The 26825-nt window shown below is 54.0% G+C and overlaps 1 protein-coding gene across 4 annotated transcripts; it reads right to left on the reverse strand.

Moving 5' to 3' along the window:
* Positions 1-770: 770 nt before the first annotated feature.
* On the reverse strand, positions 771-26825 carry ASIC1 (acid sensing ion channel subunit 1). 4 transcript variants are annotated; one of them, XM_055357263.2, is made up of 13 exons: positions 26504-26823; positions 25288-25665; positions 24470-24665; positions 7322-7414; positions 7019-7169; positions 6256-6383; positions 5806-5962; positions 5403-5459; positions 4328-4481; positions 3794-3885; positions 3202-3281; positions 3019-3123; positions 771-2837 (listed from the first exon to the last, which is right to left on the reverse strand). In XM_055357263.2, the coding sequence occupies exons 2-13, from the start codon at positions 25647-25649 to the stop codon at positions 2733-2735; spliced, it is 1680 nt and encodes a 559-aa protein (XP_055213238.1). In that variant the 5' UTR covers positions 25650-25665; positions 26504-26823; the 3' UTR covers positions 771-2732. The 4 variants fall into 4 exon arrangements, with proteins under 4 accessions (XP_055213238.1, XP_030856921.1, XP_055213237.1 ...); XM_031001061.3 differs by lacking the exon at positions 7322-7414 and having other exon boundaries at positions 26504-26825; XM_055357262.2 differs by lacking the exon at positions 7322-7414 and having other exon boundaries at positions 3656-3885; positions 26504-26825.

Here is a 26825-nt window from a genome sequence, read left to right on the forward strand (position 1 = left end):
CTCAGATTTTTTTTTTTAATATTAAAAAATAGGGATGGGGGGCTGGGCACGGTGGCTCATGCCTGTAATCCCAGCACTTGGGAGGCCCAGGCGGGTGGATCATGAGGTCAGGAGATCGAGACCATCCTGGCTAACACGGTGAAACCCCGTCTCTACTAAAAACACAAAAAAATTAGCCAGGCGTGGTGGCAGGCGCCTGTAGTCCCAGCTACTCGGGAGGCTGAGGCAGGGGAATGGTGTGAACCCGGGAGGCGGAGCTTGCAGTGAGCCGAGATCGCGCCACTGCACTCCAGCCTGGGCGACAGAGCGAGACTCCATCTCAAAAAAGAAAAAAAAATAGGGATGGGGGTTTCACTATGTTGCATAGGCTGGTCTCAAACTCCTGGCCTCAAGTGATCCACCTGTCTCAGCTTCCCAAAGTGTTGGGATTATGGGCATGAGCCACCGTGCCAGCCTGCTTCCAGATTTTATGATAAGTTCCAGTTTATCTTGAATTTTGACTCTGCTCTCTCTCTCTAAAGCATCCTTTGTATTGGGGATTCTGTTTTGGAACTCTGTTGCCTTTGACTTCTCCCTCTTTCCCTGCCCAGTGGTTCAAACTATTCCTGATATAATGGTCAGCCTGTCCCATCCCAGGGGGACCACAGTGTCCCTACTCAAACCTTCTCCTTACTCATCCCCTAATTGGCCCCAAACCAAGCTCAGCTTTAGGCACTTAGTGAGAATATCTAAATACTTTTTCAAATAAGAGAACAACACTGAAGAGGAGATGGTTGAAACCCAGTTTATTAGACCAGAGGCATGCGTCACCCAGAGCCCTGCCTGCTGTTCCCCTATCCAATGCACACTTTTTGGCCCCATTCCTGCTTCCCTCTGGGGAGGTATGATCTCTGAGGAAACTCTTAGGAACCAAGAGATTCCAAAGATCCTATAGCCTTACTCTCCAGCTCCAGGCCAATGCAGCTGCTCACAGGTCCTGTTCTGGGATTGAAGACCAAGACACAGCTAGGGAAGGAAGGCCTGAAGAGGGGTTGGGGCTCAGGCCTGGAAGGAGTGTCTGGTGGAGGGAGGGGCGGCAGGCCCTCCACCTCACTTGTCTCTCATTAAGATAGGGTGGGACAACAGCAGAGCTTTCAACTCCTCCTCTAGGCCTCTCTTTCCTCCCAAACCCACCTCACCAGAAAATAAAAGTGGTGGGCTTGGGTATCAGGTGAGGAAAGGGGGCTGGGCACCCAGAAGGAGGAAAGGCCACTGACTGAGGACCTCAGCTTCTGCCTGTCAGCATCCCACTGCCCCAACTTCAGGAGTCGCCAATCCCCAGCTCCCTTCTGTCTCTGACACACTTGGCTTAGTGTCCAGGGTAGACCTCCATCCCCTAGGTGGGGGCTATCTCTACAGCAACCCCTTCCCTGGGGATGCCACTGTCAGCTGGGCAAAGGGCAATGGGATAGGAGGAGCAGGGGAAGAGAATGTTAAGGCTGCAGGGAGGGCCGAGGGTGCCCGGGTTGGGGGAGAGGGTGAGGCCAGAAAGAGGCAGAGCTTGTGATTCACAGCTTCCTTTGTCGCCACTGAGACAGTGCAAAGGTTACAATGCGCGTGTCGTCTCCTTGTGCTTCTCAGAGGGATGTGTGTACACAGTACAGACACCAGGGGAGAGAGTCCAACTCTTTATACAGGCGAAGGCATTCAGAGACCAGGGAGGGAGTAGAAACATAGAAGGTGGAACTTGGGGTGGGAGAATGGTTCTCAGAGACAAGAGGGGATGGGGTGGAGACAGATAGGGCTGGGAAAGTATATACACAGATATAGCAATATAGAGTCTGTATCATATAGAAATAGAAAATGCAGATGAGGTTGTTGAGAGAAGCAAATGAAGTTGGGGAAGAGAATGTGGGAGAGTTCCATAAGAAAATTTATGGACGTGGCCCTCTACAAGGGCCTCTGGGAGAGGGACCAGTGAGGTTAGGCACTAGCGCCCTTCTCCCTGAGCTGGACGCTAACCAGCCAGGTCTTTAATGGGATGGTGAGGAAGGGCTGCCTCTTGGGATTTCTCTCCAGCAGCTGTGGGGTGGGGGTGAACTTATAGGTATCAGGATGTAGCCTACAGCACCAGGGCCGCATCTTGTCCCCATTACCACTTCTTAAGGGGATCCCCGACCCCCACGAGATTCCACATGGTGTGAGAGAGTGGGGCTGAGGTTTTAGTTCCTGCCAGGAGACTTGGGTTTGGGGACAGTCACTGGGCTGAGAGGGTCTCTTAAGGCTGGGGAAGCCTCCCTCCCCCACACTAGCCCTCCCCCTTAAGGTACATTCTCTGGTTTGGGGCCAAATTCCAGACCCCAGAGATCCCTTCCACCCCTCACTGGGAAGGGCCTTTGGTGACTGGTGGCAGCAGAATGTAGATGGACACTCAGATGGCAGACAGCTAGATAGACAGAATTCAGGCTGGGAGCTAGGGGAGGCAGCATGGAGGAGAGAGGGGCAGCCTGAGGTCCCTTGCCCCGTTCTCCCTTTTTAGTTCTTTTTTAGATTAGTTTTGTTAAATGTAAAAAGAATGGGATAGAGGCAGAGAGAGGACTCTATGGTCAAGACTCCTTCCTTACCACAGACAAGAGGAAAGATCTGCCCCGGAGTGTGGGGAGTCCCCAGGGCAGATGTGAGGAGGCAGCTGGGGGCCCCCTCGCTCTCCTAGTCCTCCCCATCTAGGCCTTTGGTTCAGCGGCCTGCGGGGCTCAGCAGGTAAAGTCCTCGAACGTGCCTCGGGCCGGATGGTGAGGTAGGATGTTGGCAGCGTATGTCATCCCGGCAGGGTGGCCCCGGAGGCTCTCGCACGGGTTCTGGGGGAAGGGGACAGGACAGGGACGGGTTATCCCTCGGAAGGGCTTCAGGTAGTGCTGGGGCATTCGGGAGGCAAAGGAGAGAAGGTGGTGGCAGAGGCGGGTGGGCGGGGGTGGACAGGGGTTCCTGGGGCGGTGGAGGCACAGGCGGGCTGGAGGGCGCCCTCGCTCGCTCCCTCACGTGTCTTTTGACGTCGTCCAGGCTGAGGGCCACGCCCTTGTCCGCACTGCTCCTTTTGGCCTCCTTCTGGCATTTTCCTCGTCGGCACAGCTTGTGCTTAATGACCTAGGACGGGGACGGGGCAGGTGGGCGGGCTGGACCCCGCCCCCACGTGGCCCCGCGCCGGGCCTCGCCCCCGCTTACCTCGTAGGCGTAGTCAAAGAGCTCCAGCACCGTGAGGATGCTGGCCCCGATGAACAGCCCCATCTGGCCCCCGATGTCACCTGCGGGGGCAGGGGCCAGGGGGGTCAGTGGGGTCAGGACATCGTGGGGGCAGCAGGGTTTACTGGGACTGGGGCAGGCAAGTTGTATTATCAAAGGGATTGGTAGCCTTCGCACAGAAGGATCGCAAAGCCAGATTCAGGTGGAATTTTTGTTTTCTTCTCTATGCTTTTCTGCGTTTTTCTACCTTTCTAAAACGAGCAGGTGTTTTTCAAGAAAAATAATCGTTTACAAAATACCACAATCCTCTTAGTTTAGGGGCATATGAAATAGTCTCCACTTCCATGCCTACCCCTCCCTCATGCCCACGGGCCTGTCTTTTCTCTTTTCCACTTTGCCCTAAGAGAAGGCTCAGTTCCCTTCCCTCACCACTTACCAAGACAACAGGGTTTGGGGAAGGGCCTCTGGGGTGGAGGACCCTCATGGGACAGAAGTGAGCACCCTGCTTTTGGATGATAGGGAGCCACGCCATGCCCATGGCATGAGAAGGGGACAGTTGTCATCAGCAGCTCACCCAGGAGCCCTGCAATCTCATAGGCCTTCTTCTGTTCAATGGTCTCATAGTTGAGGACTTCAAAGAAAATGTCCAGCACCAGGATGTTCTCCCTGCACAGGGATTGGGGGAGGAGACCTAGGTTCAAGTCATATCTCTATCTCTTACTAACCAGGTGACCTTGGCAAGGCAGCCTCTCTGAATCTCAGTTTCCATATCCATAAAATGAGATGCTGATGGAGATACCTGCCTTTTAGGATTAAATGAGATGGCATATATGAAAAAATGTTCTGTACCACATGCAGTATGCATCAAGTATAAAGTGACTCCGGTTACAACAATGAGGATGAAGAGGGAGGAGAAAGGGGTGCTTCCCTGCTTATTCTGGCTTGATCTTCCCTGCATACCCACCCTAGACTCTTTGCTTGCCTTTTGGACCTTCCCCGTGTTATGTCAACTTCCCCCTGCCTGCCAGCCCCCGCCCCCATCAAACCCCACTCATCCATTCCACAGTCCCAACCCAAGGGCCTTGCTCTACCCAGCCAGAGCCCTTACCCTATGTATTGCTCAGATTTGTTGAACTTCTTGGCCAGGTACTTGGCTGAGGCTTTGCTGGGGATCTTGACCATGGACAGCTCCTTGCCATAGCGGGTCAGGTTGCAAGGCATTTCACACACGCAGTACTCCTGGTCCTTCTCCACCAGGAAGTCTGCACTCAGCCAGGTGAGAGGTCCCAGTTGAGTGGTGCCCTTCTGCCAGCACCTTCCCACATGCACATCCTAGCTCTGCCCAGAGAAACTCTGGGCCCCTTTCTCTTTCCGTGACCTGCCCTTCACCCTGCCTGGATGCTAAACTCTGCCAACATCCTACCTCACCATCCAGCCTGAGGCATGTTTGAGGACTTTACCTGCTGAACCCTGCAGGCCACTGAACCAATGATGTAGATGGAGAGAACTAGGAGAGTGAGGAGAACCCCAGCTGCCCCCTCACAGCTGTGTCCACCGTGTGCTAATTCTCACCAAGCCTCCCCATGGATATTTCTTACTCTTATATCTCACTTCCTCAGGACCCTCCAGGGTCAACCAGCTGAGGGGCTGATGAAAGAAGATGAAGGCCATTCCCAGGTGACCTCTGTTCATTTTTCATAGGGGCCTCTGAAGATGCTATTCTCAACTTTATTGATTATTATTATTATTTTCAGACAGGGTCTTGCTCTGTCACCCAGGCTGGAGTGCAGTGGTGCACTCTCGGCTCACTGCAACCTCACCTCCCCGGTTCAAGGAATTCTCCCACCTCAGCCTCCAGAGTAGCTGGGACTAGAGGCACATGCCACCATGCCCACATAATTTTTTTTTAATTTTTCATAGAGTCAGGGTTTCACCATGAAACCAGGCTGGTCTCGAACTCCTGGGCTCAAGCAATTTGCCCACCTCAGCCTCCCAAAGTGCTGGGATTACAGGTGTAAGCCACCATGACTGACCATTCTCAGCTTTAATGTCAGACACAAGAGAGGTTGCAGCCCAGTCCAGGAGTTATGTGAGGCTTCTGGGAGCGTGACCTGAAACTCCTGCGCACGTGGCTGGCAGCACCTTTTCCCTCCCCCAGACTGCCCCAGGCCAGGGGCGCTCACCCAGAGCAGGATCTGCACACTCCTTGTACTGCTCTGGAGTACAGTATGGGGCATCCCCTACAGAGGAGAAAAGACAATGATGCAGGATGGGGATTCAAGGGGTCTGGTGATGGTGGTAGTACCAAAGGCCTAGAAGGTGTAAGCTGGGAGAAGATGGGAAGGGAGGACTGGCAGGCCCCCATGCTGCCCCAGAAGTGACCCACTCCAGGTCCATACCTTCTAGACCCTTCCCACCCATCCCTGGGGGTGCAGGCGGGAACTGAGGTCAGAGAGACATGAGCCAGGTGGGTGTGGGATGGGGTGGGCTGGAACTGGGGTTGGGAGATTGATATGGATGGGGAGCTAGTGAAGGGCAGCAAAGGCCCAGGGACCCCAGGAGTATGCTCGGAGCCCCAGGCCTGACCTGGCATGTGCACCATGCGGCAGTTGCAGTTCTCCACCAGGTAGCGCGTCTCACAGTCGATGCGGCAGGCAGTGATGCTGTAGGAGTCGAAGAAATCCAAATCCGAGTCCATGGTAACAGCTTTGCAGGTGCCCCAGGGCGGGGGCAGGTAGATGAGCTGCTGGGAGAGCCGGGGAGCTGGGGGAGTGCGGGGACTTCTCCCCAAATCAGCCTGATGGACTCCTCTGACAAGATTCAGATCTCTGGAGTTCTGCTCCCCTCTCCCTCTGCAGCCTCCAAAGGTCTCAGAGTTTACAGAGCATTCTTGTTCATTCGATCACTCATGCTTCTGACTAGCCAGATTACCACCCAGGTCCTTGCTCACCTGTCCTTCCCATTACTGATTGCCCACCACTCCATCTGGACCCCTCAATACCCCACCCCAGGACCAGCCTCCCATGGCCCTCTCACCCGCTGCTCCTGGCAGGCCACAAAGGTCTGGAAGCCTGGGGCCACGCCAAAGCCCAGCTGGTCGATGAAAGGAGGTTCATCCTGACTATGGATCTGCACTTTGATGCCTGCTTCGAAGGACGTCTCGTCTAGGGGAATGAGGAGTGTGTGGGTTGAGAGGGCTCCTGACTCCCTAACACCCCTTAGACCTGGGGGCATCCTACCTCTCCTGGAAATAAGCATAGGGTGCATTGGGGCTGGGGTGGGGGAAGTCTATAGGGTCCTAGCCCACCCCCTAGCCTCCTTCTGGGTTTACCAGCTCTGAGCTGCTCCGATGACCCCTGCATCCTACACACTTCTTTTCTTACCTGGCTTCTGCTCTGCATCTTGATGTTTCAAATACTTTCTCCCAGAGTGTCACTGTTTCAGATGCTCTCCATTTCTCCCACTCCCTTTTTCCCTTTTCCCCCATCTCTCTCTGCCCCAAGGCCCCCCGAGACCAGACAGGCAGGCAGCCCGAGAAGAGAGGGAGTTATTTATAGAGTGGCGGCGGCGCTGATGGAAGAGGATGGCTGGTTACCTTGGAGAGTAACTGAACCAGGAAGTGGGAGCCAGAGAGATGTGAGTGTGGAAGTCAGGTAGAGTCAGTGATAGAGATGGTGAGATGCTGGGGGAGAGGGGAAAGCCCGGACCCTGCCCAGGTGTCACAGTGAAGCCCAGGAATCCCCTGGCAGAGGCTGGGGCCTAGAGCCATGCAGAGGGGCCCCTGAAGTGGGTGACGTACCAGTCTCCCCCCACACAGGCAGGTACTCGTCCTGCTGGATGTCCAGCATGATTTCCAGCCCATTGCCCGTCCCACCCTTCATGGTCTTCAGCCGCGGCCGCCCATCTCGGCCCGAGTTGAACGTGTAGCACTTTCCATAGCGTGTGAAGACCTGGCGAGGGCAGAGTGGAGAGCCTAAGAGTCCTGCCAGCACCCTCTACTCACCAAGGGCTGTTCCTAGCCACCCCAGCTGTTGGAATCTCAACACCCTTTGGGAATGGTTCCTCCCGTGCAGCCCATTCTCCATTTGCTCCCCTCTCCCACCTGTTTCTCGCCCTTTCTTGCCCTCTGTGTGCCCTGGAAAACTGTTCCTGGTAGGGTGCATCGCCTGAGCTCCTTTGCCACCTGCATGGGCTTCTAGTTGGGGTTGACAGTTGGGAGGTATTGGTAATGGCTCAGAAGGCAGGAGGAAAGATTGGGGTATGAATCCTTCCCCAGCCCTCGCCCCTCTGTAGCTCTAGTAGTGGCTTAGGCCCTCCATGATTACAGATCCTGCCAGGGCTCCCTACAGAGCACTGTCTTCTTTTGTGCTTCTTCAGCCTAGAAGTGATAACGATTTCCTAGTACTGCTCGCTGCCTCAGTCCCCCTTATTGGTTTCCTTAACCCTGCCCCCAGCTCTGTCAGCAGTCCCTTTGTTGAAGTCTTCAATTAAATCATCAAGTAGCTGTCTTTTTCCCGCCAGGACCCTGACATATACATTTTCATCACCAGGATCCTAACACGGCCCCTCCTTGGGACACTTTCCTCAGGCCCAAGCTCGTGAGGCCCTCCAAGACATATATTCTCTTCTCCTAGATTTCACTCTGGGAATCTGAAATTCTGCTTTCCCCAAGACCCAAACTCAGTTTTTTTTTTTTTTCTGTTTGGTTTTTTTTTTTGAGATGGAGTCTTGCACTGTTGCCCAGGCTGGAGTGCAGTGGTGCGATCTCAGCTCACCGCAACTTCCGCCTCCTGGGTTCAAGTGATTCTCCTGCCTCAGCCTCCCAAGTAGCTGGGATTACAAGTGCACAACATCACACCCGGCTAATTTTTGTATTTTTAGTAGAGACAGGGTTTCACCCTGTTGGCCAGGCTGGTCTCAAACTCCTGACCTCAGGTGATCCGCCTGCCTCAGCCTCCCAAAGTGTTGGGATTACAGGCATGAGCCACCGTGCCCAGCCAAACTCAGTTTTTTGGTTTCATTCAGCCCCTAGCCCCTTGGGTCCATCATTATTCCATTATCCCATTATCAGCAGAACCTGAAAGTAGACCCAGTTGCCATGCCAAGGACCACACTCAACCAAGCACCAGCACCTCTTCTTCCAGCACTTGGGACTGAGCCCCCAGGGCATGGTGTGTGCGTTAATGCTTTTGCAAAACTAGGAGGGCCTCAGAAGATATCTCAGCCCCAGGGGCTGTCTCCCCAGTCTTCTCCCCACTCCATGCCCCCGTGCAGCCCTGGTCACAGTGCTAATTAAAAAGCTGCAAAGAGAAAAGTAAACCAGTTATTCTTGGCCTTTTCCCCACAGCCTCCTTGAATGTCCCCAAGTTGGGGTGGCTGTGCTTTTACTACTGCTGGATGGTGACAAAGTCCACAAAACAGGTCATAAGGTGAGTCAATACAGCCCAGAGCAGGTGAGAGACAAAAGAGTTTCAGGCCAGACTGGAGCAGCAATGGCAGTAGGTTACTAGGGAATACGGTCTTTGCCCCCTTCTCCCTTCGTAGAACAGCCTCCTCCATTGACCTCCAGAAAAGGAGACATACTGCTCTCCCCACTTTGTGGGTGAGGTCCAGAGATGAGGCAAAGAGAGAACTCCAAGGGCTCCTAGTCCCCAGCCCCATGACCAGGTCTTGCGGCACCCAGCCACAGGCTCCAGGCCGGACATATGCCCATGCCTACACTCCATCCGGAGTTGTATGGGATTAGAGGTGTCTGAGGCCGGCTAGCAGCCCTGTCTTGTGCCGGTTCAGAGGACTGGGCTGCTGTACAGTGGATTGCTGCTGCCACCTGGTGGGCCTGGGTGAGAACTGTCTGCTCTACTCTCAGGCCCAGAGGTAGACACATTCCTATGGCTCCTGGCCTCTCTGAGGCCCAGTGGCCCAAACCCCCAGGCCCCTGTATGCCTGCAGTCATCCCATGATGCACGGGTATGATGACACCCCCTGCCCCTACGCTAGGGAGGGGGTGGAGGACTGAGGGATGGGTGTGTGGGGCAGGGAAGGCCTGGCATCTGGGAGCTGGTGGGGCAGGAGAGCAGTCAGGCCAGACAGACCTGGAAGATGAACTTAGGAGAGACAGTGGGGTACCAGGTGGCCCCCCAGCAGGGAAAGCCCTGGACCCCTGGGTGGGGGGCCAAGCAGAAGGACAGTTCCCAGTGAGAGCTTCCCCTAGGAAGAGGGTCCCTGGCCACTTAAAGCTGGGGAGAGGGATATGATTTAGAGACCTGTTATTTACCCTCAGACACACACACACACACACACACACACACACACACACACACACACACACACACACACACACAGAGCTGGTGGGGGTGGGGCGTCCATAGGAGGGCACAGGAAGACCAAGTGAAGATGCACTGAAGTCCCTGCTGCAGGAGATGCTGACAAGGGCCATGGTGGGGTGGGGTTGGGGGATATCCCCACCCCTCTACTGTCTCCCTTTCACTCCCTTCTCTTGTACCACCAGAGACCAGGCAGCACCCACCCCAGCTTCAGTCCATGGGTGCTAGTCAAAACAGTGAACAACTGGCCAGGCACTGGCGTCCACCAACAGATCAAAGGTTGACCTCACAGATGGAGCAAGGTCCCGGGCCCTGCTGGACCATGAGGAAGTCTTGAGAAGGGCAGGTAAAGTTGGAGGACGTGTTGGGAGGCAGCAGCAAAATACCAACTAAGACAGACGTGTTTCAAGATTCTAACAGGAAAAGCAGCACTGGTGTGGACCTGGGAATACCAACCCAGCTCCAGGCCCCGGACTCCTGGGTGAGCTCTGGCCTGTGTCAGCCAGATGAGGTAAGGGGCAGCACAGTCATCAGCCCCAGCCCCAGCCCCAACCCCAGGAGGTGACAGTCAGGGAGAGCCATGGCAGACACTCTTGGGGTACTGTGGCAGGCATGGGGCTCCACTCACCACTGAGAAGTTGTGAGGGCCGCAGGGTCCCCCTTGGTAGGAGCAATAGAGCAGCATGTCCTCCAGCCGGTGGCAGGAGCGATTGTAGAAGCGGTGCAGGTTAAAGGGCTCCCCAGAGAAGGCCTCAGGGCCCGGTGGAGCGAGGGGCACCCCGGGGTCATCACTTTCATCCAGTCCCAGCATGGGGGCCAAATAAAGCAAGTCAGGGTAGCTGAGCTGGGACAGCCGCACAGCATTAGTGTTGCAGAGGGTGACTGCCGGGAAGGCCAGCTCCGTGGTGGCCACTTCGTTTAGAAGGGTCACGTGTGGGTAGCTGAGGTAATAAGCAACGCGGTCCCCTACCTGGCACAGGAAGGCACCCAGTGCCAGGACAAAGGCCACCGCCCACAGCACCTGCCTTGGCCCTGGACCCCCCTCCACAAAAATGTGGTTGGTGCCATGGAGGGTGCAGCTGTTGGCAAAGGCCACCAAGTCCATGGGCGAATGCCCCTCACTGGCCTCCTTCCTCACTGCCTCCTTTTCCTTCTCTTCTTCCTCCTCTTCCGATTCTGAGATGTCCTGCTGCTGCTGATGGTGGTGGGGACCCCAAATATCTCCCAAGGGCCCTGGGGCTTCCTCTCCAGAGGAGAATGACATGGAGCAGAAGATCTGGATGGGCATTTTCTCCAGGGGCTTCCTGGTGCCAGGGGTTTGCAGGAGGAAGGGGGAAAGTGCCAGAGGGGAAGGCGATGTGACTCCAGGCAGAGTCCGGCAGAGCCAGCCACCCAGCCCGTCAGCCAGGTATCTCAGCACGGCTGGCCGTCCTTCCTCACCAGGGCCTCTGTGGCAGTGTGGCTGGGGCGGGGCATGGGAGGAGGACCAGCCTGCCCTGCCAGGAAGGGCGGGTGTCTGGGCTGATGAATAATTGATGGCAGTGGGAAAGGGAGGCTGATGGAGAACAGGGGGCTGGAGCCCCTTTCCTGTCACCAGCTCCGGCAGCACAGAGAGGGTTTAGGACAGAGTGGAAACCCTGGAAAAGCCTAGGGCTGGGATTCCTGGAACCCACCCCTCCCAGGTGAGACGGGACCTAGCACCATCCTTTGCGCCCACTGCCATGATGATCACAGTGACCACAGTCCCCACCCCGCCCAGGACACACACAACACACACTCATGCTCTCTGTCATCCTCCAATCTGTTCCTCAGCATATCCCTGAGTGTCCCCATCCCAATTCTGGGTCCTCTCCCTTATTCTCCCTCGTCCAGTTATTCCTCTGGGATACCTGAGCCCCTCTGTGCCCCACCACCAGGTACTCTCTCAGACCTCCAATTCCAGTCCCCGACCCTGTTTCTCTTCCCCTCCCTCCCTGGCCCCAGCTCTATTTCAGGACAGCATTACCAGCCCTCGTCCTACCCCCCTATGCTGAGATGTATTTTGGTTCCTTTCCTCTCCCCTACCCCTCCTGTGGCTTGTGGGCCAGCCCAGGTTCCATTAGCAGCAGTCTCTCACTGACCACAGACTCATTTCTGACCAGTTCCCGGCACTAGGGGGAGGGACCCTGTCTCCTGCAGTGGGAAAGCTTCCTGGCAGATCACCACTACCCCTTTTGGCTTGCCCCCCGCCCCCCGAACAGTTTAGTTTGTTCGAGGAATTCTCTGGTGGGTGGAAGAAATTGAGATCAGTGCTGGGGGTGGGGCAGGGGGACGTGGGTCAGGTAGAGAGTATTGGGAACCAACTTGGGGTTCCCACCAAAACCCTCAGCCTTGCAGACTCCCGGCCTCAGTCTCTGAGGCTCCCCTACCGCTAATTTACCATTCCCTGCCCCCAGGCCCCTGGCCCCTCTGTGTGTTCTGATTACTCAGGGCCACTGGTTGAGGAACTTGAGCCACCAGCCAAGTCTCCAGGGCCAAGAAGGTGACCTGAGGGGAGGAGGGGAAGCGGGGAGGGAGGTATAGCAGATTAACGCTTTCTCTGCAGGGCCAGAGGAGGAGCAGTGGGGCTAGACCGGGGCTAGGTGGGTCTGCTTGGGCCTCCCCATTCCTTAAGCATCCCCTAGCCCCAGGCCATGTTCCCCTTCCTCCTCCTCTCTTCTCCCTCCCTGCTCCCACCATCTTCCCTTCTCCATTTGCAGAGACCCTAGAGTGTGTTGGGGATGTGAGGCAGGGTGTCAGGTTCTAGCAGAACTGAGTGATGTGGAACCTTTGGCCTCAGCTTTGCTGCCAGGGACAAAGAGCCCTCAGAAGCAGAGTCTTGAGCTCTCGCCCCTCTCCATCCTTCTGCCACTGCCCTCAGACTGGCCTAAACAACAGCCACTGTCCTCCTCTTTCTGCCACTGCCCTCCTCTTTTGCCTAAACAACAGCCTCTCAACTGGTCTCCCTGCCTCCCTGCAGTTTCTCCCCACCTTTAGTTCGAGTTGTGTGACTCTGACCATTCTTCTGCTTAAAGACCTTCTCTAGCCAGGCATGGTGGCACGCGCCTGTAGTTCCAGCTGCTTGGGAGGTTGAGGCAGAAGAATCGCTTGAACCCGGGAGGTGGAGGTTGCAGTGAGCCGAGATCACACCACTGCACTCCAGCCTGGGCGACAGAACAAGGCTCCATCTCAAAAAAGTAAAGACCTTCTCTCACTCCCCACTGCCTCCTGGCAAAATTTAGTCCTCTCTTGTAGCCCCACAAAGCTGAAATCAGCCGGGCGCGGTGGCTCACGCCTGTAATCCCAGCACTTTGGGAGGTCGAGGTGGGCAGATCAAGAGGTCAGGAGATCGAGACCATCCTGGCTAACACAGTGAAACCCTGTCTCTACTAAAAATACAAAAAAAAAAAACCCAAAAAAATTTAGCCGGGCGTGGTGGCAGGTGCCTGTGGTCCCAGCTACTCGGGAGGCTGAGGCAGGAGAATGGTGTGAACCCAGGAGGCGGAGCTTGCAGTGAGCTGAGACTGAGCCACTGCACTCCAGCCTGGGGGACAGAGCAAGACTCCGTCTCAAAAAAAAAAAAAAAAAAAAAAAAGCTGAAAGCAATGTACCCTCCACCTCAGGCCAGCATCCAGCCACCACCACCCGTCCCCAGACACACGAGGCTCATCCACAGTCCTGTGCCTTCCCTGGACTCCATCTGGAGAATTCCTACTCATTTTTCAAGACCCTACTCACATGTTACCTCCTCCAAGAATCCTCCCGACTCCACAGGGCGCTGTTAGTGCCCACCCAGGGAATAGACTAAAGGGTCCAGTTCTGCTCAAGGCCCTACAGCTATGAGTAATGACCGAGAGCAAAAGAGCAGGACCAAGAGATCATGTGCAGGAACAGGAAGCAAGGAAGGCCAGGAACACCCAGGGCAACCAGAGATAAGTCATTGCAGAAATGAGGAGAGACTCCCCCACCTTCAGCTGCTATCCTCAGGCTTCTCCTGAATGAACCCGTGTGTCCTGTCCTGTGTGTATCTTTTTCCTGCCTGCCAGATCTTGAGCTCTCAGAGGGTAGGGGCCTCCTCCTTTGCATTCCCCAGGAAGTGCTTCAGAGAGGACTTCCAGACTTGGGTGGAGTGGGGCTGAGGCTTGGGCAGAGGAAGCTGCAGCTGCCCATGCGTTCCCACTAGAGGGCACTGTCCCCCTCCTTCAGATGTTTTGGAAGGGGAAGTAGATTGATTTCCAGAAGGAAGCAGCTAAAGCAGCGGGAGCTTCCAGCTTGGGAGCCCCAGCAAAGGCAAGGGTGTGCACGCACTGACAGTGCCAAAGGACAGTAAGTTGGGTGCAACTGAATACCTCTTCCCCCACAGCAACCAAGACCACACTGCACACTTGCACACTACCACACAGACACGCAGCCCTGGTGTGGGGCGACACACACACCCCAACACACACACACACACCCCAACACACACACACCCCAACACGCACACACCCCAACACACACACACACACACACACCCAACTGCACGTCCTCTCTCCTCCATCGCCTGTATGCTTGTTCAAACAAATGCTTATTCTTCTAACATTCTTTCCCATCTTCATCTTGTTCAAGTAATTGGGGGATGAGGAAAGTGTCAAAGGGCATACACAGAGGGCCCCTGGAGAGGTGCCCAAGCACACACACACACAGAGCTGCACTCAGTCCTGAACCCTCTGTCCAAGCATACAGCACCCCCTACCCAGACCTTCTCTTTAGCAGTGTGTGCTGAGTGGTTTCTGACTTTTTCTATATTCCTTTCTTCATTCCAGCCACCCCTCATGTCTGTGTAATGCTTCATGGTTTTCAATTGTTATCTCATGGGATCCTCACACAACCCAGTGAAATAAGCAGGTTTGAGTAACTTCATTCCCATCTGACAAGTGAGAAAACTGAGCCACACCAGCCTATTCAAGTCTTAGGGAGAGCAAGAAGTGGGCTGGAGCCTGGAATGAGGTCATCTGTCTCCAAATCCCTTGCTTCTTCATTCTTTCATTTACTCATTGGCACAGTGGAGAACACATCATGGACCTGCCCTCATGGAGCTTACTGTCGAACAGGGAAGACAGACCTCAATTCAAAAATGAAAAAAACAAATATCTAATTGCAAACCATAAGTGCTATGAAAAAAAAATATGGCTCTATCAGAGTGAATGACAGAGGGACTTGCCCCAGACTGGGGAATTAAGGAAGCTTTCTCTGAGGAAATGATGTTTGAATTACAGTCTAAAGAATAAAGAGGAGGCTGGGCGCGGTGGCTTATGCCTGTAATCCCAGCACTTTGGGAGGCTGAGGTGGGCGGATCACTTGAGGCCAGGAGTTCAAGACCAGCCTGGCCACCATGGTGAAACCCCTTATCTACTAAAAATACAAAAATTAGCCAGGCATGGTGACACATGACTGTAATCTCAGCTACTTGGGAGGCTGAGGCATGAGACTTGCTTGAACCAAGGATGTGGAAGTTGCAGTGAGCTAAGATTGCACCACTGCACTCCAGCCCAAGCAATAGAATGAGAATCTGTCTCAAAAAAATAAATAAAATAATAAATAAATAAATAAAACAAAAAATAAATAAAGAGGAGTAATTAGGTAATGGTGTGTGTGTGTGTATATATTTGTGTGTGTGCACGTGTGCACTAGCGCTTACCCCTGTGGAGGAGGGAGGATATTCCAGAGAGAGAACAGAGTGTATGCAAAGGCCTGGAAGGAGAGAGATGAGAAGGGGCAAGTGTGGCTGGAGAGGTGGGTAAAGGCAGGGAGGACCCAGGTCACTCAGGGCCTTAAAGGCCACGGTGAGGATTCTGGCTGAGGGACAATGAAAGACTCCCCATGGAAGGCGTTCAAGTGATCAGAGCTTTGATTTGAAAAGACCACTCTGGCTGCAGAGTGAAGGATATAGAAGGGCTGCTGGAAGGCCTGTCGAGGAGCCATTGCCATGGCCCAAAGAGACATGCAGTGGTGGGATGGCCCGGAACAGGGGGTAGAGTGGAGATGTTTATGAGGCAAAATTGGCAGATCCTGTCAAGGCAGGTGAGGGAGATGGAGTGTCAGGGATGATTTCTGGTTTGCATGACGGGGTGAACAGTGGGTGGCTCACTAGATCAGGCACACAGGTAAAGAACTAGTTTGGGAGGTAAGATGATGACTTTGGTTTTGCACATGCAGGTTTTGAGGAGTCTTAGGGACATCCAAGTAGAGACGTTAAGTGGGAAAATTGGCGACTGGAGCTGATGCTAAGAGGAGAGAGCTGGGCTGAGACATAAATTTGGCAGTTGTCAGTGTGTAGATGGTAATTGAAGTGATGAGTGAAGATGAGACTGCCCAAGAATAGAATATAAAGTTTAAAAAAAAGATAGAAAAAAAGGTCTGATTTGGCAGTATCCACTAAAGCTAAACAGAATCATACCCTATGACTTAACCATAGCTCCATAGCTAGTCATGTGCCCAGGAGAAATGGGTGCATATATCAACCAAAAAACATGAACAAAAATGTTCATAGTAGCTTTATAGATAAGAGCCAAAAACTAGTAACAACCCAAATGTCTAGCATCAGTAGAATGGATCAATTGTGGCATATTCATATAATGAGATACTACACAGCATCAAAAAAGAACTAACCACTCCCACACACAACAACATGGCTAAATCTCACAGACATAATCACAAGCAAAACAAAACAAAACAAACAGACACAAAAGAGTATACACTGTATGGAGGATACATATACTCCAAGAAGTTCAAGAATGAGGGAAATTGATCTATACTGATAGAATAGTGGTTAACTCTTATGGGGTAGCATTGACTAGGAAACAGCCTGAAGGAACTTTCTGGGATACTGGAAATGTTTTATACCAATGTAATATGCAAAATACTACACTGTAAGACATACCAGTGTAAAAATTTTTCAAGCTGGTGCATTGTACTCTTATGAGTTAAAAGAAGATTAAAGCTTGAGACTGAGCCTTGAGTAGTGATGACACTAAATGGCCAAGTAGAAGAAAATGAACTGGCAAAGAGACAGAGGAGTGGGTAGACATAGGAGGAAAACAAAGAGAGTATGATTGTCAGGAAAGCGAATAGTTCAAAAAAGAGGTGGTGGGGGCTGGGCGCAGTGGCTCACGCCTGTAATCCCAGCACTCTGGGAGGCTGAGACAGGCGGATCACCTGAGGTCGGGAGCTCGAGACCAGCCTGACCAACATGGAGAAAACCCGTCTCTACGAAAAATACAAAAAAAAAAAAAAAAAAAAATAGCTGCGCATGGTGGCACGCATCTGTAATCCAGCTACTCAGGAGGCTGAGGCAGGAGAATTGCTTGAACCCAGGAGGCGGAGGTTGCAGTGAGCTGAGATGGTGCCACTGCACTCCAGCCTGAGCAACAAGAGCAAAACTCCGTCTCAAAAAAAAAAAAAAAAAAAAAAAACAACAACAGAAGAGTTGGTGGGCAACTATTTTAAATGCTATTGAGAGATCAAGAATAATAAAAAAAATATTTGCTGGATTCGGCAACATGAAGGTGACCACTGGCCTTAGCTAGAACCATTTAGGAGGAATGGTGATGATGGGGGAAGAAGGCAGCCTGGAGTGGATCAGAAAGTGAGTTAGAGATGAGAAAATAGAAACAGTGAAATAAACATATCACTTTTAGGAACTTTGTAAAGGGAAGCAGAGAGATACTATAGGAGCTGGCAGGTGCTGTGGAGTTGAGAGACACATATGTTTTAGTTTTTATCTTAGCACAAAGACCGATACATAGCAAGTTCTCAATATATGTTAGCTGTCGTTACAGCTATGTATTTTAAGACAAGAGCATCTTCAGCATGTTTCATTGTCAATGGGGTTTCACTTGAGAAAGAGCGACCAACTGTAGAGCAGGGAGAGACAGAATTAGCAGGAGAAAGATCTTAAAAAGGCAGAGGGAATAAGATGAAAATTCTAGGTTGAGACTTTATCCTAGATAAGATGAATGTTCCCTTCTAGGGCTTGGTACCCAGAAGAAGGACAAGATCTTGTCTGAGGCTTCTATTTTCTCAGTGAAGTAAGTGGTAGCCAAGGTCATCCGCTGAGGGTGAGAGAGGAGCTAGGAAGGGTGACTGAGAAGAGTGGAGAAGTTCGAAGTAGTCATCAGAGAGAGCAAGTTGACCAGGAAAACACAGTGGGGTTGCCAGGCAGCACTGCACGCCCATTTAAGGATGTTGAGCATGAACACAATGTGATACTAAGCTGCCCTGGTATGTGACTTCCTCAGGGAGGTCCTGACTGCCCTGGTGTGACCCTGGGGAAAGCCAGTGGTGGGTTCACCTAAGATTGGCACTTGGCCTGATGATGCAATGAAAAGACAAAAGCATCAAAAAACTAGGCCTACTCAACTTGGGAACGGGATTCCTAGGGTCTCTTCTCTATACCCTTTCTTGCCCTTCCTGCCTCTCCACACTGCTTCTCAACAGAGCACCCTCCTCCATACACACTCCTACAGCCACACACAAAGAATCCGGACTTAGAAGATCTGAAGTCAGGGTCCCACTCTGTCATTTCCCAGCTGTGTGACCTCAGGCAAGTCACACAACTCCTCTGAGCCTCAGTTTTCCCATCTTTCCAATGAAGATGTTAATAATTTCATTCCTACAAGAATTATGAAGATCACGTGAGCTAAAGTAAAGGGAATTTGTAAATTGCAAAGCACAACTGAAAGAGATGATTAATTTTGCTAGTATGTGCTCTGCATGCAACCAGAGGTTTGCCTACACAGAAGCTTTCTCCCACAGCCACACACGCCAAGCTGCATGGGCCCCCATACACCTCCACATGCTTCCACTTCACACTCTACATTCACACTCCCCCGCAGACACACACAGAGGTGCACATGTGTGCTTGCATGCTCGGGGCGCATATGTGATGAGGGTGTTGTGAGGAAGTCTGAGATGGCTGCTGTCCATGGCCAAGGCCACTGCCGCAGTCTCACCCCCAGGGATGTTCTCAGCCTGGCATGCTGGTGTGACACCAACTAGAGACACATGGCACTAAGCTGCACAGCCCAACCTCCTGGGCCCCCAGAACTGTCAGCCACACAGAGGGCATGCAGAAGGGTGGGAAAGCATTTTCTATCCAAGAACTCATGGGATCTCAGAAAGATCACAATTGACCCTCCCTCTCCCTGGAGAGTGGCCTTGGAGAGCCTGGGGTGGCAGTGTCTGTCCTTACAGTTCCTTAAGGGAACTTCCCTTTAAGGTGAATACACAGCAGCTTCATGATCATTTTTAAATATTCTATGAGGAAGATGTCCAATTCCTGTGTCCAGGTAGGTTGGCGCTGCACATCCATTACACATGGGGCAGCATGGGCTTGGCCAAAGAGTCCCAGAGGAAGGGCTGCCCCTCAATAAAGAATAATTTTACAACCTCCTTACAGGAGATTGGGCTTAGAAGCTAAGAAGTGGGGCCAGGTGGAACTTTGCCCAAAATAGAGACCAGGAGCCCTAATGCCCAGTCCTATCCTCCACCCAGCTAGGCACCCCTTCTCATTCTCGCTGTCTCCTTCCAGCTTTGCCTCCCAGAATGCACACCTAAGGGTCCTGACTGGGACGTTATAGGTCAGAAGGTAGAGGCTTCTGCATTGGCCACCCCAAACATACAAGTGAGGGAGAGCTTGGGGGTGGGGGTGGGCAGGGGTTGGCCAAGGCGGAAGAATGGCCAGAGAGAATTGGCTGGTTGATTTAGTTAGCTGGGGAGACACCAACATATTCTATGAACCTGGCATTTTCCGAGAGGCTGAGTTTGGCTGGGGAGATTGGGAGGACTCCCCCTGGATGTTGAGAGTCTGCTCATCCCCAGCATGTTCCCCCTTGTTCTGAAGCCCACCCCACTGGGCCCCCTTTAGTACCACCCCCATGGCTCTCAGCCCTGAACCTTCCGTGCTGCACTTAACTGCCCCAGCGCAGGACCTGGCACATGGAAGTGGCACTGTCTGCTATGGGAATGAATCCAGTGGAGCTTAACGCTCCCCTAATCCCAGCTTCTCATTCTGAATATTCTGTCTCCCTCGCTATCCCCAGAGAATTGAAATTACTTTCCACAAAACTGAAACACACTCAGAAGCAACCTCCATCCACAGCAGAACATTCCAAGCCTCTCTGTGGGCCTACCCTTCTGCCTCCAGGACACACTGGGCATGCAGTGGCCATATCCAGGAGTTCTCCACCAGCTGGGCAGTGACAAAGTCCCAAGACTTAGAGGTGCTCCTCCCCAGCCCGCCACTTCCAGGCTTGGCCCCCAGAGGCACTTAGTTACTGAATTCCCTATTACTTTAGCCAACAGCCCCCAGGTCAGTTAGCTTAGAGTAGTTCTTAGCTGATAGCTGTCTGAGAGAGGGATGGAGTCAGAAATGGCTGGGGTCTGGGGAGAAGGGGAAGAGGTGAGAGAGGAAATTGGGCTACCTGAAGGATGTTTGTGTGTATCTGTGTCTGAGAGAGAGGCAAAAGGAGACATCTGAGACCCCAACCCAGGGACCACCCACTGGATTCCTGCAACTGCAATGGGCTCTGCTCCCGTCTCCTCTCTCCACCCACCTGTGTTCAGTTTAGGCACTTCCTGGGAGAGAGGGACAGATGAGAAGGATAAGGCAGGAGGTGGTAGCCATGAACCCCTAGGGCAGGAACCCTTCCCCCCAAAGTTCATGAACCCCATGAACCCCTCCTCTAAAGTTACTGTCTCCAGGTCGGCCTCTTCTATCCCTCTGCAATCTGTGCATGTTCCCCCTTCCCACCCCTGAAGACCACCAGGCCTCTGGGTGGGGCTGCCCAAGATTCCCCTTCCCCTCTCTGCATGGCAGTCTGGGCAGCCTTTCCCTTCAGCAGCCCCTCCACTCCCTGCCTAGCTGGAGGGTGCAGACCCCAGTAGTAAGGTCAGGCCCTCCCAAGCGACTTCTGGTCTGAGCTTCTATGGGGCAGCATGGGGTGTGGGGATGAGGGGTGAGCCCTAGGGATGAATAAACTCCATGCTAGTCCTGGCTCTTGCTGGGCACTGCCATCCCTGGCTCTCCTGCTTTAAGATGACTTCTCTCTCCCCACTTTGGGTCCCAGGATCAGGCGCCCATAGCCACCTCTCATTGCAGCATCTTACTTCCCTAGGTGCTCCAGGGGATGCCCGGGCCCCTTCAGAACCTAGCAGTGGATTGCAGGGGAGGCTTCTGTGCTCATCCCCATTCACTCCACCTCTTCCCTGGGAGATTCTGGTCTCCAATCCAGGGTCCTGAGAAGGACTCCTGTGGACCCCTCCCAGGGATTCCTGTCCCCCAATTTCACCCTCCTGAGAGAGATTATGAGTCACACCACATGCCCACCCCAGCATTTCCACTCTGCCCTCCTCTTCCTTCTCTTCCAGGCCCCAGAAATGAATTCCTGCTTCTCTCTCCGCTAGGCAAAGGGTCTAGGTCTCAGCAGAGGAGGGGGTGGCATAGGGCAGACTGGGTGACCATCTGCCAGCCCCCTCCCCTTGCTGCTGCTCAGCATTCTGGCCACATCAGCTGCTCCCACTGCCAGGGACAGATAAGGTACAGCTGGAGGCTGGCACCAGCTGCGACTGTGCTCACTTCTCTGGCCCCCACCCAGACCCAGCAGACAGCTGCACTCCAGCCCCCCTCCATGGAACCCCTGCCCTGCCTTGGCCTGGCTGGCCTCAAGGTGGAACAGGAGAGAGGAGCCACGGACCCTGTTGTCTTGGCAACAACACACCCTACCAGGAAGAAAAGGAGGTGGCCGGGAAGAGGGGGCCTTGTGGTTGGGTCACTGTGGTTGCTCAGGAGGCAGCTATTGAGACCTTCCCAGCCAGGTTGCTGTGGGGATACTCCCCGCCCTGCCCTTCTCCCTCTTCAGTCCCGAAGGATTTCCAAACCAGTCTCTCCCAGATTCAGCTCAGGCTCCCCATATTCACCCCCACCCTCCCAAGCTGACTCAGCCACACCTGGGGGATGGACCCTGGCCAAATGCTTTGTGACCACCAACTATTCCCTGGGGTTGAGCTAGATCCAGGAGCACATCTGGAGAAATGCCTGTTACTGCAGATCCTCATCAGGGGAGCTGGGGTCTTTGAGTGACCAGAGTAGCCTCCCTGAATTGTCTTCTTATGCCTCCCCCAACCAGCCTTGAGAAACAGGGTTCTTATTGTTGAGATGAGGGTTGCCCCTAGAAATCTACAGAAGAGTCCACACGTGCCCCCGCACACTATACTTTGCAAAAGCATTGAGCAAGGTCTTGGACAGTGGGGGGTGGTATCCCACAGCAATCCTGTTGGATGGGGCCCAGCAGCTTCTTCCTGAGCTACTGAAAGAGCAACCAAAGCCCTAACCACAAAGCCTCTCTTCCCTGACTACCTTCTTTCCTCAGTGAAGAACCTCTGCTCTGAAGGCTGCAGAAGATGCCAAGATGGTCTCCCTTAGATCGACCCTATAGACAGGTGTTTCCTGTCAGTGCTACATCTGCCCAGGGCTAGAGACACACTCCCAACACACCTCTGGGCCTAGCAGAGAATGGCAAGGATGTTAATCACGAGACTGAGGAGAGAAGGGAGAGCATGGAGCATCAGGCAAGGAGTGTGGGAGCCCTTAGGACTGGGGAGCTGGAGGAGAGAGCCTGCCAGGCCCTTCTCCACCGGGGAGGTGTCAGACATGGACTCCAGCCAGACGCCCATCTGTGTGGGAACATCCCTATGGGTAGAGCTCTTGACATGGAGAGGGGCTGGCAATGAAATCAACTGAAGAGAGCAGAGGGAGGAGTGAGAGGTTTGAGTCCAGCAAAATTCAGGGTCAGGTCTTTGACATGGGCTGCAAAACAGCAAAAACCTGGTCTTCCCTGACAACCCAGAAGCAAGAAGGGGCACAGCTGGGGCTGCAGGGTGCTAGCCTGTGTGTCTCTACCCCTGAGTAAGAGGAATAATTCAGACTGCTCCAGAACTTTGTGAGCCAATCACATCTCCATCTGACTACTTAGAATGGTCCCCTCAGACAGCATGGACCAATCACATCTCAGCGTCTCCATTACCATCAACCAAATGTTATCTTAGCATCACCACTTGGAATCTTTCTGGACATGATGGACAGATGGAGCCTCAACTGAATACTTTCTATGGACTAACTGTGCCCAAATTTATATCTTAGCACCTCCTCAGATTGAGCCAAGCACTTCCCTCCCTCATCCAACACTACAAACCACTCAAACAAATACGTTTTCTCCATCTTTCTCACGGGTCCCTCCTGCTTGTGTGTTGGGTGTGTTGGAGGGAGGGGGCTCTGGCTTTTGCTTCCACCTTCACCTACAGTCCTATTACTCTTGGGAGCATCACTTGTGAGACTGCAAACCCTCTGGTCTCAAGCTCTGGGGAATCCAGGACTCTCCTGTTATGAAGCAGTAAGAGAGGGAAGGAAGTGGTTCTTGCATCTCGGCTAAGCTCCCCATCAGCTTGGCTCAGCAAAGAGTGCAGTCATATGAACTTTGTCCAGCAGGATTGACAAAGGCCAATGAAACTGGTCTGCAGAGCAAGGCTTAAGGAGATTGGGAAGTCTTGCACAGCAAGAAACACTAAGCATGACTATGGCGCCATCCTTTCTGCACAAATACAGTTCATATTCCCATACTGCAGGAGGAAGCAAGCAAGCGGGGAGAAAATAGGCAGGAAGAAGGGAGAGAATCCAAGAGCTGAGTAGGCATGGAGAGCAAAGGGTCCTGGAAAAGACTGGCAAGAATTTGAAGTGGACACAATAACCCCAGGGTCCACAATATTAATTAAAAGAGTAAAGGACATTTTCAGCTTAACAAGACATGAGTTCTAATCCTGAACCTGTCACCTGTCACTAACTGTGTGAGCTTGGGTAAATCATTCTGCCTGTGTCTCAGTTTCGTGCATTTGTAAAATAGAGGTAATGTGATTATGTATCAAGGGGATTGAGGGGAGCCTAGAAAGCATTTGAAAGAGTTACAAGCATTGTCCATTCATTTGGTGTTATTGTTCCTGCATGGCTCCGGAGCCTCTGGTCTCTTTGCCATCCGGGTCCAGGTCTTAACCCTCAGGAATCTGTGTGACTTGCCCAGGGTTGCCCAGCACATCAGATGCCAAAATCAGTTTCCCTATGCCCTCCCTGAGGTGCTGGCCTGAGGCAGCCACATCTGTGGGGCATCTCCATTTTAAGATGCAAAGGAAGCCTCCAGGGCAGCCATGACTGGGTGTCCCGATGGCCTTCCTTTCCTCAGACCCTGGCTCTGTGGCTCTTGCCGGCAAGCAGGGAACCTAACCAAACAGTGTATGTGTCTATGTATGGGGTGCGGATGGCACACAGGGAGTTACTGTCTGGCTATTTAAGAGGTTTCCCTTACTTGTGCTTCACGGTGCTTCTCAAACTTTAGTGTATACTCCAGTCACCTGAGGATCTTATTAGATGGAGATTCTGGTTCAGCAGGTTTGGGTAGTGGGGTGGCAAAGTCCTGCATTTCTTTCAAGCTCCCAATTGATGGTCCTGGACCTCACTACAAGTAACAAGGCTGTAGCTTACCCACCTGTCTGCTCAGCTCTGACACCTGTGGCCTAGAAGGTAAGCTTGGTGGGTTTGTGGCTATGCCAGACCACGCGCGTGTGTGCATATATGTGTGTGTTGTGCACTGTAGGCTCTCTTTCCTGCCATCATGGCTGCAAGGCTGAGGCTCAGGTGCTCATGCAGTGAGTGCAAATGTGCCCCTATGCTGAACAAACTCCCCTTCTACTAGAAGCAAACCCCAGGACATACAACTTCCTCTCCCAGAGTAGCAAGCACCCGGAGAGGCCCAGCCTGCTCCTTGTCTCCTCCTCCTCCTCTGTGGGCCAGGCTGACTCACACCCCACACGAGGGGACTCACCACCTTGAAGTCTTCAGCGCTGCAGACCTCCCCCCGGAAGTGGCAGGAGAGCAGCATGTCTCGAATGTCGTGCCCAGCTCGGTCGTAGAACTCACGCATGTTGAAGGGTTTGGGTTTGAAGCTGCGGAAGTTGGCTTTGTCCTGCAGTATCTCCAGCTGCTTTTCATCTGCCATCTGTGTGTCTGGTATCTCATACCTGGGGTCCGGGGGTGAGTGACACACGGGTCAGTACAGCCATCAGTGTCCCGCACCCAACTTGGGTGACGGGGGCAGCCTCCAGCCCTGGGGATCAGTCCCAGGTGTAGGCAAGGAAGGAGAGCTGGGCATGCAGAGGCTCTACCACATGGGTCTGAAATGACAGGAGGAACTGTAGTGGCTGCCCAGGGGCAGGGCATCCCAGCACACGGGTGAGAGGAAGCATGGATAAGGTGGGCAGAGAGACAAGGCAGGGGCTGTGGCTTTTATACTGTAGTTTCTACCCTTTAAAGATGTTCTGTCCCCATCCCCCAACTGATGAGAAGGTCAAGACAGAGTGGCCAGAATGAGGGTAAAGCTCACTCCAGAGAGAGTGACAATGTCTCATACCTCAGGCTGGGTGGGGGTAGAGCTGTTCTGGACTATGCTGGGATCGGAGGCTGGGTGCCCTTAACTGGGTGCTCAGCAGCACCCTAACTCCTCTGCTGTGAGTGGCAGGTTTGGGGGTGGGGGTGGGTTAAAGGGCAGGGTTGGCTGGGCTCTATGGTGGGTCAGGGAGGCAGACATCCTGACTGGAACTCAAGCAACAGGAGCAGGGCTGAGGGAGGGTGGGAGCCACCCACCTGTTGTTGAGCAGGGCCAGCAGCTCCCCAGCATGATACAGGTCATTCTTGGAGACTTGGCTAAAGCGGAACTCGTTGAGGTTGCACAGCGTGACAGCAGGGAAGGTAAGCTGAGAGGCAGCCACCTCGTCGAGCTTGGTGACATGGTGGTAGTGGAAGTAGTACTGCACACGCTCCGTGCACACACACAGCAGCACAGCCAGCGAGCCCAGGAAGCACAGGGCCCACAGTGCCCGCTTCAGAGACAGCCGCTCGTAGGAGAAGATGTGGGCCAGGCCGTGCAGCGTGGAGCTGCTGGCGAAGGCCTGGATGCTCACCGGCTGGACGCCACCCACCTCCTCCTCCTCGGCCTTCAGTTCCATCCTTGTCAAGGGGATCCTGGGGGAGGAGGGAGGGACAGTCTATCATTGTCCTGGGATGAAAGTACACATGGAGCCCCTCCACATGTGCCCATCCAGAATCCTCATCTCCAGAGGTCACCACTCCTCGGGCAGAAGACTTCCCTGCTTTGCAAGCCCAGAGGTGGCTGACCAAGGGACACATCCAGGGTTCCTCCAAATACAGAGGCACAGGGGGTCAGGTCAGGCCAAGAGAATGCTCCCCAGAGAAGCTTCCCAGGCCCGGGGAGACCCCAGATATAGTCATCCGAGGTTGAGGGGGAAGTCCTGATGCACCCATAGGCAGGCGCAGGAGTTCCCTCCAGATGTGGGGTCACTCTGGGACAAGAATATCCACCCCATCCTGGAGATGAAAACTCACCCAGATGGGCTGACCCCGGAGTAAGGAGCTCCTGTCCTGGTCATGGGTATTCCCTGGACGGGGCTGTGGTCCTAAGGGCTAAACTGGGGCCAGAAAACCCCCAGGGAGGCGGCTACATCTAGGGAGGGGCCCAGCCTGAGTCCTCACCTGCGGGTGTCTCCAGTTCTCATATAAGCGCAGGCTGTGTGTATGTTGGGAGTGGGGGGTGGCGGGCTGCCCGAGGTGGATGTATGGAGGGGGGGCGCGGTTCCCTATGACAGCGAGCTGTCCCCGCCCCGGACGCAGCCCCCCCCCCCCAGTCCAGCTTCTCGTCGCAGTCAGATCCCCAGCTCGGCCCCCGCCCCCCTCCCCAGCCACCGAGCCGCCCCAGCAGCAAGGGAAATCCAGAGGGAGGAGAGTCCCGGCTTCGGGGTACCGAGGAGCCTCGCGGCCAAAGGCAGGGGTATCGGAAACCCACCTGAGGGGGCTTCGGCAAGCCGGCAGCCGACGGCGGGTCCTGGGGCGCTGGACCGGTCGCGGGCTCAGCGCCGAGTCGCGGAGGGGCTCATGGCCCGGGGCCGGAGCCCGCGGCCGCCGCGGCACGCCGCGCAGAGCCCTGCAGGGAGCGGCCCGCCCGGCCCCGCTCGGCTCCGATCTGTCCGCCCGCCCGCGCGCGCTGGCTCGCTGGCTCGCTCGCCTCGGCTCGGTCTGCCCGGGCTCGGCGCGGTGCGCGGTGCTCTCAGCCCTGGGATCTGCAGGGATCCATCGTCCGGCCGGGAGGCGGCGGGAGGGGAGGGGGA

This window comes from Gorilla gorilla, chromosome 10 (genome assembly GCF_029281585.2).
Source record: "Gorilla gorilla gorilla isolate KB3781 chromosome 10, NHGRI_mGorGor1-v2.1_pri, whole genome shotgun sequence".
NCBI classification, from domain to species: domain Eukaryota; kingdom Metazoa; phylum Chordata; class Mammalia; order Primates; family Hominidae; genus Gorilla; species Gorilla gorilla.

Bases quoted from the DNA above. Each gene is read 5' to 3' on its own strand.
- ASIC1 (XM_055357262.2), bottom strand. From the start codon at position 25,649: ATGGAACTGAAGGCCGAGGAGGAGGAGGTGGGTGGCGTCCAGCCGGTG. The intron at 5,963-6,255 runs GTGAGAGGGCCA...CTCTCCCAGCAG, and splicing joins TGGCCTGCCAGGAGCAGCGG to CTCATCTACCTGCCCCCGCC. The intron at 5,460-5,805 runs GTCAGGCCTGGG...TCTCCTCTGTAG, and splicing joins CCGCATGGTGCACATGCCAG to GGGATGCCCCATACTGTACT.